The 12957-nt window shown below is 37.5% G+C and overlaps 1 protein-coding gene and 1 long non-coding RNA gene across 4 annotated transcripts in view; one reads left to right on the forward strand and one right to left on the reverse strand.

Annotated features, from left to right (window-relative positions):
• STK39 (serine/threonine kinase 39) overlaps window positions 1-12957 on the reverse strand; it is a 205852-nt gene that overhangs the window by 75170 nt on the left and 117725 nt on the right. For 2 of the 3 annotated variants that reach the window (XR_012664368.1, XM_048869756.2), the window contains exons 11-15: window positions 12252-12320; window positions 11309-11431; window positions 11149-11181; window positions 7102-7164; window positions 6458-6525 (exon numbers count right to left, since the gene is read on the reverse strand). Coding sequence is in view for 2 of the 3 variants with exons in the window: in XM_048869756.2 (XP_048725713.2) it covers window positions 6458-6525; window positions 7102-7164; window positions 11149-11181; window positions 11309-11431; window positions 12252-12320 (356 nt within the window). In the remaining variant the exon portion in view is untranslated. The remainder of the gene's footprint in view (window positions 1-6457; window positions 6526-7101; window positions 7165-11148; window positions 11182-11308; window positions 11432-12251; window positions 12321-12957) is intronic. The other variant, XM_048869757.2, reaches the window with a different exon arrangement.
• Window positions 1-12957, forward strand: part of LOC142068541 (uncharacterized) — an 80272-nt gene that overhangs the window by 52690 nt on the left and 14625 nt on the right. The window lies entirely within an intron of this gene.

Below are 12957 nucleotides of genomic sequence, written 5' to 3' on the forward strand. Positions count from 1 at the left end.
AATAGCCTGCAGGTAGGTCCATTACCTCTAGTTGAGGATAAATTAGCTGGCTATGAACCATTTTTAAAAGAGGCTACCTACAAGTTGTACGATCTACATTTTAACCTACTGCAGATACTTGTATTCAAGATGCACACTGTGACAAGTCTTGCTAGCACAAAAGACAGTTAATTCACACACAAAGAGTTTCATAGTTTTGTATATAATCCTTCACAGAAAAATACTTTCTACAGACAACCCTTACACTAATGTAGGAGGATTTCATCTTAAAGGACCACCTTTGAGCTGTATATCTGATCAACTACATTATGCCATTATGGCACTTAGCCCGAATGATCCTGCTATTCGTAGGATACCTAGTATTATCTACTCCTTGGACTTTTTTCCAAGGTGTAGAAGAGGAAGATTCTTAAGAAGCTAAAAAGCAGATACTAATCACATACTATAACAACCATTATAAAATTTTATTTTACTCTAGAAAATGGACTTATTTTAGTTAAAATGATAATTCACAATATTTATGAATAAATAAGTGCAAACAGTTCTTATTTCTTATTATCTCCATATTCAACTTTCTAAATAAAATATGCAATTATACAACATAATACCCCATTTGCAAGTGCAAGTGGAAAGTACTTACCCTTCTTGTCTTTCCACAGGAAAAATTCATCTGGTCCACAAGAACTATACTGAATTAGTCTTGGGGCAGTGTCAACTCTTCCTTTATTGCTTATATCCTACCAAGATCATTGCTGTGTGACCAGAATACCATACAGATCCTTTCAAAATCCACCCACAGTATATGTATCAAGGATCTACTGCAGCCTGGGAGGGTCATCCTTCCTTTTTTTCTGCTCTTTAAAATTGGAGGTAAACCACCATATTTTAGCTTTCTGTGGAGAGGAAGTAATGTATGTTTCTATGTAGTTACTCGTAGTGATTGCTTTGAGCACACAGGAATTATTTTCTCATGACAAGAGGATACCAAAGTAACACTGATGATGTAGGTAAGGGAGAAATATATTAACATGTAGGTACTTTGACAGCATTAGATCTTCAAATGGATGTAGCTATACTGCACGCAAAGTACAGACAATCTTCTGAGAGCAGAAATATTTTTCAGGCCATTGCATAATGCTAGCAGTGTACTCTTTTGAATGGAATTTGACTTTACAAAAACCATTGGTGTAAGTAAATATTTAATACCAAATTATTTCAAAGAAATTTGATAAGTTATACACAGGGATTACTTTAAATCAATGCCTCTGGGGTGACATGCACTCGCTATTTTACAGTGCATAGCAATACCATAGAACAATCTTTCCAGGGGCAGGAAATGAACAACTAAAACTGCAATAGAGAACTAACTAGACAGAATGTAATTACTTAAGACTCAATAATGCTACCTTTGCTCACACTGAGAAATATTTTTCTCCACATTAGTCCCACTGACAAGACTACTCACTAAATACAAGTTAAAGATGGAAAAAATCAGCTACTCAAATTGGAACCTGGCCGGACCAGCAGAGCTAAATACTCATTCTTATAACGAGTTCCAGGGAATTTTTAAACGATGGCTATTTTAGGGCTGAAACCACCAATCTAGGTCTTGCGTGGGATATGTCCAATAAACTACTGACCCAGCTAAACCCTCTTTAGCTTGTGAAATCTAACAGGACTATCATAAAGCAGCATGACTGAGACATTTGGCCTAGAAAGGAACCAAGATGCACCCTTACATGAATTTTCTTTTGAGAGAATCAATTTGGGATGTAGCTCTGCACTTTTATTCTGCTGCTGTCACTAACGACAAGAAAAAGTTATTTTTGTGTGACCCACCACTGCTTATTTCAGCACAGGTCTTTAAGAAAGTCTCCAGCAAACAGAGTTGCAGAGGAAGTAAGTGGTGACTGGTCTACATGAACACTTTGGACAGTCTTGCTATCAAAGATTACAGCTAATTAATTCCCGCGTGTATTCTGCTGGTAAATATTTGCATTTTTTCCAGCAAGTTCTAAGGATTTTTTAATTTTTCAAAGGTACTTGCTGCAAACTACTAATGAAACCCACTGAGTCATTTTGTTTTGAACCTTGTGAATGTCCTTTAATGGGCTTAAAAGCATGAGTGCTTGAAGAGTGAACTTTCATTTTAAGAAGAGTTTTCAATATTTTGGATGAAGAAGCATGATTTAAAAAGTTCTCAGTTCTGCCATTCAGAGCTCAGCTCACAAAGCTTATTTGAATATATATGTTTTCTATTAAAGGTGTAGGACAGTAGCATGTAACATATCAGGAGAATGTTCCTTTTTAATATACCGTAGTTGATAGCTACTCCATGCTAACGCTGACTCTCACTGTTACGGATCATTCTAACGATTACAATAAAAATTCTCTGAGGTGTTCAAATCTGTATTGGCCACAAGACTTAATGAGCATCTCAGCAGGAAATGTTAAATGGAGTTTAAAAATCAGCAGCGGAGACAGAAAGACAGAAATCCTAAGGAGCATTCTCGCTGCTTACCATTTTGTAATCCCAGCTGAATGTAGCATGTTGCAAAGCAAACTACTGACCACAGTCACCTTATATGTAGAAGACAAGAGCTTTTTCCCTCCACTTTGAACACAGATGTGATGGAAGCAAAAGTGAGATATATTGACTATATGTTGAACAGAGTTTTTATTAGCTGCAACTACATGACTGAAGAATTAGTGTGCTTTTCCATTATAGAATTAAAAAATTCACATGATATATGTTAATTATAACATAAGCAGACACTCACAGTTCTGGGCCAGAAACAACTTTTCCTATACATAGAAATGTCACAACTTTAAGGTCCATTATCTCAGCTGCTGCTAGAAAGGAGAGTCTTATGCCACTGAAGACGGAGGGAAAGTTCCCTTCCAGTGTGACCCTGGACTTGCTTGTAGTGATATAGGGCCCCAGCTAAGTCAGATTATTTTAAAACATTTTGATGCTTTCTTTGAGCTCCTTTCAGTTGGGGTCCAAGTAACAAGAGGCACATGGTTTCACAGATAGACTGACAACAAGTAGATCTAAAGATTAAAACCTCTTCTCAAAAATGGTTTTTCTGTAACATGTGTGATAAAGGAACACTTCATAGTATGGTCTGAGGGTTTTATTAGCATTCATCTGGGATGATCTGCCACCCGCTCCTCCCCCAAAATATGCAGAGACCTAGGTCCAGCTATCCAAATAAAACTGGATACTTAATAAGCAATTATTATGATAAAATATTAAACTGTAAATGGATTAAAATGTCTCATATGTCCAGTGAAGCCTGAACCTCCTTTTACATGTAAAGAACTTGCAATTTCTCCAGCACAAGTTCTGCTCAACTGAACGTGCCCACAGTCACATTTCAAGTCAACAACAGAATGGAGAACAGAACCCAGGAGTCTGTTTCCCAGTCCCTTTGCCACCAGATCACAACAGCTGCTATTAACGTACCTATAATGAGATTAAAAGCAAAGCACACAATGTAATTTAAAACAAGGTATACTGCAGGACCAACGAGCCTAGACACTGATGTTCTACAAACACCTAAGATAGACTACACAGGTTTTAGAGTTGGTTGAAAATCTGGCCAATAAAATGTTATTTAAAAGAAAAAAAAATCAGTAATTTTTAACCAGCTCTAATAGATTGCTAAATTATAGTTGAGTTCATTTAGTAAATAAGAATCAAAGAACCAAAAACACACAAACCAAGTTTTAAGTGGTAGTGTAACAAAGCCTTGTTCCCCACAGATAATACAGCTCTTGCCATGTCCAGACAGGCCCATACCCATTTTCCTTTTTAGTTTCATTAATGAAGAGGAAATGCAGCTCCTTTGCCTTTGATTGACAGCTCAAGTAGTTCTCATTCCTATTTTGCCTGCCTCCAGTCAAAAGTCAACCTTCACAATGGAGAATTAGACAGAGGTCATCCCAAGTCTACAACAACCCACTGCAGGTATCTTAATAGAGGCAACGCTTATTTTGCACAGGCCAGAAAAGAAAGACGAAGTTCCTAGCTATTATAAGCCTAAGTTTAGTTAACAAAATTAACTAAGCAAAATGAAAAATATTAGAAGCTTCATTTCAGCCAGCTGCTAAGAGCCAGCTGTCTGTCAGTGCCTCAGAAAAAAGGCTCTTTGTCAAGACCCAAGAATTCTGTTTGCATTTATGGATCTTTCTGCTTTATAGAAAACAAGATTCTTTATTCCCCTCCCCCGCCAAAGAACTATTTGCACCTACCGCATACTTGTAGCCAAAGAGTCCAGTTACCCATTATGGATTTGCTTTCAACAAACTTGACTCATAAGTCAATATTTGCATGAGCAAGAACTAGTCACATAAATAAGGTTTTGAAAGATCAGATCCTATATCATTTTTAAATGCCAGTTTGTAAATCTGCCTCATCCTTCATCACAACCCCAAGAGATAAAGAAAGCAAAACAGTAACCTCTTACATCTCATTTCAGAAGAGGTTGTGTCTGTTGTCAGCCATACCACCCCAAGCACAAAGTAACTCTTTTGGCAATACCCAACTGTGAATATTTAGCAAGATAAACCTTATTAGCAACTGTCACAAAACTTATTACAACTTACTGATACAGAAATATAGTACATAAATTATCATTCTATTATAGACTTTTTTAAGCACACACACACACACACACACGCCCCCTTCAACAAAAACCCAACCAAACAGAATTCCTCTCTTCCACTAAATCTCAATATAATTACCTGTTCAGAAATTAACCTCCCCACACATTCTACCTCACTGCTTCTCAAAGCTTGATTCAGTGTGAGTGATTCTGAAAAAAAACTAAGGGCCCATGTTAATCTAGTAAAAAGCAGTGAATAGTTTCTTATTTTGCTTTTAAAATATAATCTACACAAGGAATTCTTGAATCCACTTGCATTCTATTTTGTTGATATGAAAGTAAAATCAAAGGGATTTTCATTGCACATTTCTAAACATGACCGCCAGCTAGCATTTCGAACTACATCTGTTCTAGTGGTTTAAATTTTTTTCTTTTTAATTCTTAGAACATTAGTCACCGTCTTCCCTACGGGCAATATTCGAGCTTTGTTTTTCAAGTAATTACCCCAATTGGTCAATAAATCATTATGGGAATAACACCCAGAGTCCCCAGTAAGGATCATGACCACACTGTGTTACACACTGTACAAATACATGGAAAGATACTTATGGTCTAAGTGGAGATAAGATGAAAATGAGTATGAAATAGTTGAGGGGCAGATGGAAAGGAGAAGAGTAACAATGTGACTGCCCTGTTACATAGCTTGGCTGCTGCACAACTTGATTCCAAATCACTTTAAAAGACTTTTTTAAATAAAGTCACTTATCCCTGACTCCCACACAACCCAGCCATTGTTGACTGGGCTATCTCCTGTAGATGTCACAAGAGGAGGAGGATGGCTTTCTGGATTAACATAGGATATTTGGCTTTCTGGATTAATCATGCAGATATTTTACTGATTTCTAATAAAGGAGTTTTAATTTTTTATTGCCTTCAGGAAAATCACATGCTGCACTTTATATATAGCTGTTTTGTTTCTGGCTTAGAGTCAACTATTAAAAAACATTTGGCTATAGAAAGGCCATTTGTACTCCCTTCATGTGTATTTGTGCTAATTAAGTATAATGTCATAATACTCTTATTTTTTTCTCCCCACAAAATGCCTGTGGAAGAGATTATCACCTCGTTATCTGCATGAGCAGAAGGATGACAAGTTCTGAAGTTGTGTTCCCCTGTAAATTACTTCAAATAAATTAGACATTTAAGGAAAAACCCTATGAAAATTACATAGAAAGCTAGCTAGCTTTTTGTGAAAAAATAATTTTCCCCAAGAATAAAGCTTGATACTTAATAAGCAATTATTTTATAATAAGCTGTAAACTGATTTTATTAAAATATAAACTGATTTTCTTCTACTGAATAAAAACTATGAAGTCAGACATCACATTTGTCTCCATTTCCTAAAAGACTAAATGTTCTTTCAAAAGATATCTGTCATTTCTCCACAGTGGCTGATCAAAGCTGCTAGTGAAAAATGTTTTGAGCAGGCAACTTGTAATACAGCTATGGTTTATTTCTGTCAGAGGCCGACTGCTGAAGTGTGAAAGAAACTCATTAAAAATCACTGACTGTGATCCTGCATTGCAAGGAAAAAAAGAAAATACTTAATGAAGGATATATGTAGCCTGAAGCCACATTCATATTCTGCTTTTCATTTTCCTCTATTTTAGTAAGCAATTAAAAGACACCAATTAGTCATGGAAGCATAATTCATACTGGTCATACTGGGAGATTAAAGAGGTTAACATTTTTATTTTATGCTAATATTATGGAAGTTTAATGAGGGAGATCAGGAATAACACAGTCAACAAAAAAGGAACGCAAAAATAAATAGATGAATCCTTTACCTTAATCTTAGAACAAGATTCACTGCATGTGGAACTTCAGTATATTCATCACTAACAGTAGGCAGGGACTATTAAGTAAAAAAGCAGCATGTAAATTACAATGGATGCCAGACAGAAATGTTAAGTAGTTTCCCTGTTATAGGTTTGATGCAAGCATAAAATATTTAATATATAACTCTGACTCTCAAGCACCTTTTAAGGGCTTTATTAAAGTGCTAGGTCTAAAGTGCAAATGAAACCTGCAGAACAGTCTGTGTATTTAAATAGATTACAGAACCACAAATCATGGAGCTTAAATTAGGGTGCTGGATGAAAGTTTTTTTTTCTCCGCTCAGCATCAAATTCTGATACTCTATTAAGTAATAGATATGGAGTTAGAATACTGGGCTGTTCTTCAGCTGTTTTCACACAGAACTAAGTTTCTAGTCTTATTTCTAGTTAAATCTTGTTTCTAGCTGTAGGTGGAGAACTAAGAGAGTCTACCACAATTGACCTCACCAGCTTTGCCAAATCTTTATATTGGAATCCATGTTCATTATTTCTGTCTCCATCTTAATGTTCTCCTTTCCCCTCCACCCCCACCATATAAGAATTTGTACTTCCCTGAAATCTCAAAGTCCATAAACTGTAATTATTGACAGTACCTGAGGGTCCTGTATAGATAGATTCTGGATCTGTTCTGGGATATTAGTGGCATTCATGGAAATCTGTTAAAAGATTATGATGAAATCTTTATGAAAAGTGATTTTTAAAAAAATCCACACACTACCAAAAGAGTTTTATGAATGCTTGTTTTTGGACAGTGATGCCAGTTAAGACATACTTATTAAGGAAAAAAAAAAAGACACCACACATTTGAGATTCATAAAAGGAGTCATTTTAACATATCAATTTACATACTGTATGGGCACAAATTTAGCATTTACTGAAATTAAAGAATCCTTGGTCAGCAAGAGTTAAAAAAGAATGCTTTAGATTAACTAATTTGTCTATATTAAGACTACAACCTTTTTACATGTATTTCTACATCTATAGATACACCATTTCATAGTGATAGGGTTGCCCATCCCCATGAAGACTGACAGGCATACAGCACCAATGACATGCTCCAAGTATTTTGCTCGTCTTACTCTGACCACCTCTGATCCAAGGCAATATCCTACAGCATTTAGAGATGTACAGAGATTAAGGGAAGAATAAGAACGTTTCCTCCACATTTCTAACCTAAACAGTAACCAATTCTTAACCAGCAAGAAAACCGTATAAAAACTCCACAACTCTTGTCCTAGGAACTAATTACTGATTTAACTGAGTGGACGATTCTGCATGTCTGATGTACCAGACTTTTACATGTACATTCAGAATGATGAATCTGGAATGAAAAGAACTGTCTGGCAATCCCACCTTCACACAGCGAAAGGGAAACTTAAATAGAGACCACTACTTAAAGAACTGATGCCCAAATTATACTTGGAGACCCATCAAATCTGTGAACAAACTACCCCCTTACTAACGAAGTCCACTGTGGCCTTCCACATCTGACCTACTGAAGTGGGCTAAGTAACTGGCAAAGAAATTTGACTGGCTGAGATAGGAGGGATTTGGTTAAGTCTGGAGGCAGGAAATAGGGGGCGACAGTGGGTAAAGCTGGAAAAGCACATGTCAGGAGAGCAGAACAAGGCTGGTTGCTGCTAGACTTTGTGGAACCCAAAGGAAACTACATATCAATTTCCGGGACATAGGCCATTGGTTGGGGAAGGATCAGCATCCACTACAGAACCAGAGCATCTGCTGAATGTGAACAGTTCCCAGGGTGAGACCATTTTCTTTAAACTCACCAGTGTTCTCAGAGAATAAACAGAACTGAGCAAGCCACGCTTGGAATGTTTAAACCAAGGTGGAATGGCAAGCAAGCAGATGAGTCTACTTATTGAATCTGAGCAGCTTCGCTTCTAAGTGGCATGACCTTATTGTCAGGTGCAGCTTTCCTCTATTAAATATCAGACATACCAAAAAGGGGTGTGGGCTCACAGAGGTATTACCTAAAAGGATCAGGATGGTCTGAAAGATCATAGGCCCTTCCTGAGAGTGCTTGGTTAAAGCACATCATTATTTATGGTGAACCTTTACACTTCCACCCATCACCCCAGATGTAATCATCCATAAGATTTATTATTTTTATAACCATTGTACATTAACCTAGTTTCTGGAAAGGGAGAACAGTAATGGAAAATAGCAGGGAGAGTTTCAGATACTGAGACGCATAACCGTCTCTGGGAGATACAAAGCCTGTGCATCTATTAATGCCAGGTGGTCTCCTGGACCAGACTTGACAAAGCCCTGGCTGGGATGATTTAGTTGGGAACTGGTCCTGCTTTCAGCAGGGGGTTGGACTAGATGACCTCCTGAGGTCCCTTCCAACCCTGATATTCTATGATTTTATGACTAGATATCAAAACTAGGCTGCTTTTGTCTACACAGTTTTGTATTTCTTCCTTTCTACAAACACTTAAGATCCAACTTCATTTAATATCCATTCTGTAACAACAAAGCAAACTGAATAAGCCATAAGAGCACGGACTTCCTAGATCTTTGCTGGATTTGAGGTGGGCCTGGTATAATCAGATGAGTTACCTGATGGTTTGGTTCTAGCTCTGTTAAGCCTTAACTTTTCTGAAGCACAGATCTTGCAAAGACAGAATGCCTGGCTCCCTCACTGGCTGTTCCTGATTAAGAGGATTTCCACAACCACCATTCCTCAATGAATGGGAGAGAGCTCTACTTTAGCTAAGATTTTCATGACAGCAGCTCATAACCTTAATGACAAAGCTCTCCTGCCAAAGATGAGAGTGACCTTACTGCAAGATGTGGAGATGTCAATGAGGAAACAAAGAAAATTTATCAAGAAGCAGATGTGAAACCATTTGATTTTATGGATAGAGAAGCTGTGGGTGTCCCTTAGCTACTCCAGGAGAACTCTTACTACATGGAATGCATAAATGCAGACTTTACAGGGCAGATGATAACTCCAAGGACTTCAGGGCCTGGTTTACTATTTCATCCCGGAAATTTAAGGGAGAAATTTCCTCCTGTGCCCCTTTGACTACAGCCATAGATGTGCTGTCCCAGACACAGGTTAGGCTTTTCCATAGGAAAGCTGTACAACTAGTGCAATTATACTACATGAAGATTAATCTAGTTTTCTTTGCATCACATATGGCTGATGAAGGCATAGCCACCACACAAAAGACTGCCACCTTATCAGGTTTACTTCCTCTTTCAATGGCAGTAATTTCCCATGGAACAACTTGGAATTTTTTTGAGGAATGGGACAAGAACCTGTGTCCTTGCCAACTACTTTAGAATATGGCAAATCCTTCAGAATAAAAATATTTAGACAGAATCTGATTTGGCCCCTTTGAAGTCAGAAGCTTAGCTACAGACCCACTGCTTTAAAATTATAAACACACGTTAGTCCAGAAGGGTGGGCCAACTACTTCACTAACCACCCAGATAAAGAAATGTCTAAGTAGACTGTTTTCAGATGTTCCTAAATCTACTAGCAAAGACCCAATTTGTTAAATCTATGAAGTCTGGGATTTACTGGGCAGATGATACAGCTTTCAAACTGTTTAAGGAAGGGGGAAGAATGTGTCAAATCTCTGATCTATTCAAACAATATATACTTTTATCCTGAATGTCACCTCTAGCTCTGAACACTGATCTAAAGAAGCAGCAAGGAGTTCACTGAACAGCACCACAAAGCATCTCAGATCTTAACAGCCACTTCCAAAGAGATGAGCACACCACAGGTTAACTGGTTCCATGTTTGAGAGTTTCAGGCAGGAAGAATTTGAATGATTTCTTTGAATGTCAAGGAAGAGCACTGGGGTCAGAGAAAGAACAAGCACAGAATTCAGAGAATCCTGTTGTACCAAAACTTTTGCAGACTATCAGCCTCTATGTAGGACTCTGCAACACATCACTCGGGATTGGAGGATCCAAAGCTACAGGTGAAGAATGTATCCGTTTCATACATCCAATAAATAAGCATCTACATAGAACTTTGATAGTAAACCAGAAATCCCATTAGTCCATTTATACATGGCAGGAATCCCTTTTAGTCTCAGCATAAGAAGATGGCATTTAAAAATGGTATTTATTTTGTGTTTATGGGTGACTGAATCAATCTATTCTATTGTACCACTGTACTGAACCATTATACTGCATATGGTATGAACCATTCTAATTACCAGTTATGCGTAGTACCAATACAGATTCTAAAAGGCTGAAAATTCTTTGGAGATATTTCAGCTACAGAGAAACAGCCATCATTCGTGTGAAGGAAATGGTAGTAATTAGTGTGATCCAGTTTTGAAGATTCATTAAAAAATAGCCAAATTGCTTATTTTAATCAATACTTTTTACTAAGACTTCAAAGCTAGAAAGCATGAGCAGAATCTGCTTGAATTTCCTAGCCGTTTTACCCTCTGGGTAATCATTCCAGGCCCACCTACATAACCTTCATGCTCAACCCCTACTCAAAATTATTTACTACTCAGCAGAAAGGCTGCTGAACCAGGCCCTACAATTTTACCCCAATTTTTATAAATATAAGAATTGGAAGCTAACACAATATTTCCTCCTATCCAAGCTATTTGGGAGCAGTAAAGTAACAAAGGACAATTTACCTCTGTATTCGCCACTTCTTTTACTCTTCTTGACTGTAGAAGAAGTAGTTAGATATTAGCTGTTGTAGTTTATTTTATACTGTAGAAATACTTTCAAGAAAAAAATGAAAACACAACATTACTTTGTTAGCATATCAGCAGTTAGTAGAAAACAACTTACCTTTTCTTGAGAAAATGCAGCTTTGCCTTCTTCACTCTTTTCATCCATCTCATCATCACTCCACTCCCAGTCCCCATCTTCTGTCTTATGAAGATGGCCACTGGAGCCAGGTACTCGTCTAACCTATGAAAAATGAAACAATAGATGTTTAGTTCTTGTACTTCAAAAGCCTTACTTGCATTCTGGTAACTAAGCAGACAGTTACAGTATATACCAGCTGTTTTCCAATGCTTTCATTCTGTAGTTTGATTCAGGAGAGAGGTCTCTTCATAGATCACCTCTCCTGATAATACTTGGGCTTTTAAAAAACATGTAATTGTGTGTGCCATCAGGAAAGGCTCCTTGGACTAATGGTGATTTATAGACCATCTTCTGAGAACCACAACTACTTGGGGCCAGAACTTGCAAGCAATTACTGTACATAGCGCTCACTACTGTGAATAGCCCCTTTCTCTTAAATGGGACAGACCATTCATGGTACTATTCAAGGTTAAAGTTATACCTACTATTGTTCATAGGATATGAGCCTTAAGCATTTGGACTTTTGAAGTGTTTATGCAGAAACGTTAGTTGATGTTAAACTTCTAGATTAAAATTAAGTTCTACCTCTTTCTAACCCATGCAATACTATCCCTAAAAAAAATAAAATGTGTTGCTGTTGACATGGAACAGATTTAATATGGATGGAGAAAAAGCTCTAAAAGCAAAAAATCCCTGACAAGCACAAAAATGTAGTGAAAACCTATTAAACACTTCTGACCTTTAAACTAAGTTTGCATCTTTATAAATAACTCCGTAAAACGCATTCAGGCATGACTACGAAAACAGGAGGCATGCACGTAGCACATTGCAGACTGGGCAAATGTATGTATATTAGGCAGTCTAATGAAGCACACACCAGGAGCATCCAGCAGCTAACTCCTAAATCAAAAAAATCAAATACCCTTCTGTTGCCATCTTGCTCTTTCTCAGAACCTGACATCATGCCTGTTTTCCCAGGATTCTGCTCAACCTACTTGAGCAAAACAAAACAGAATCAGACTACTCTTCACACACCTTGGAAAGCATTTATGAGACTCATGAGATTGCTAGAAGCACAGCATGATAATCAGCAGCCACACTGGTGTTTGATTATAATCAGTTTCCTTAATTATTTCAAATGATCAAACCAAGAAACAAGAAGTTGTCCACAGTGCAGAATTTTAAAAGCCTTTGCAGTTAAACTCAAGAGGATGCCTTTTTTAAAAATGGCCTATTGTAATAAAAGTATAAAATGGAAAAATTATAATTTAAAAAAAATCAGCACATTGCAACAGGAAAAAGGGGACTATGAAGAGTTGTATGGTACTAGCCATTAATACATAATGGGGAGTACTTGTCATGACTGGGGCTTCGGTGGTCAGAGCCAGAGTTGGAGTCGAGCCAAGAGTCAGAGACCAAGGACAGGGAACTGGAACATGGCAGGAGCAGATCAGGAAAGTAGGAACCAGGAGCAAGGCAGGGAAACAGGATCCAGGTGAGAAGGCAGAGTCCAATGTAGCTGCCAGACAGGAATTCAGCCAGTTATGTGGACAACTTCCTGTCTCGCTCTTTCTTTGGGTTTAAATAGAAAGCCCTATTTAAATAGGTCCTGGTGTTCCTCCAATCAG

Source organism: Caretta caretta, chromosome 11 (genome assembly GCF_965140235.1).
Source record: "Caretta caretta isolate rCarCar2 chromosome 11, rCarCar1.hap1, whole genome shotgun sequence".
Taxonomy (NCBI): domain Eukaryota; kingdom Metazoa; phylum Chordata; order Testudines; family Cheloniidae; genus Caretta; species Caretta caretta.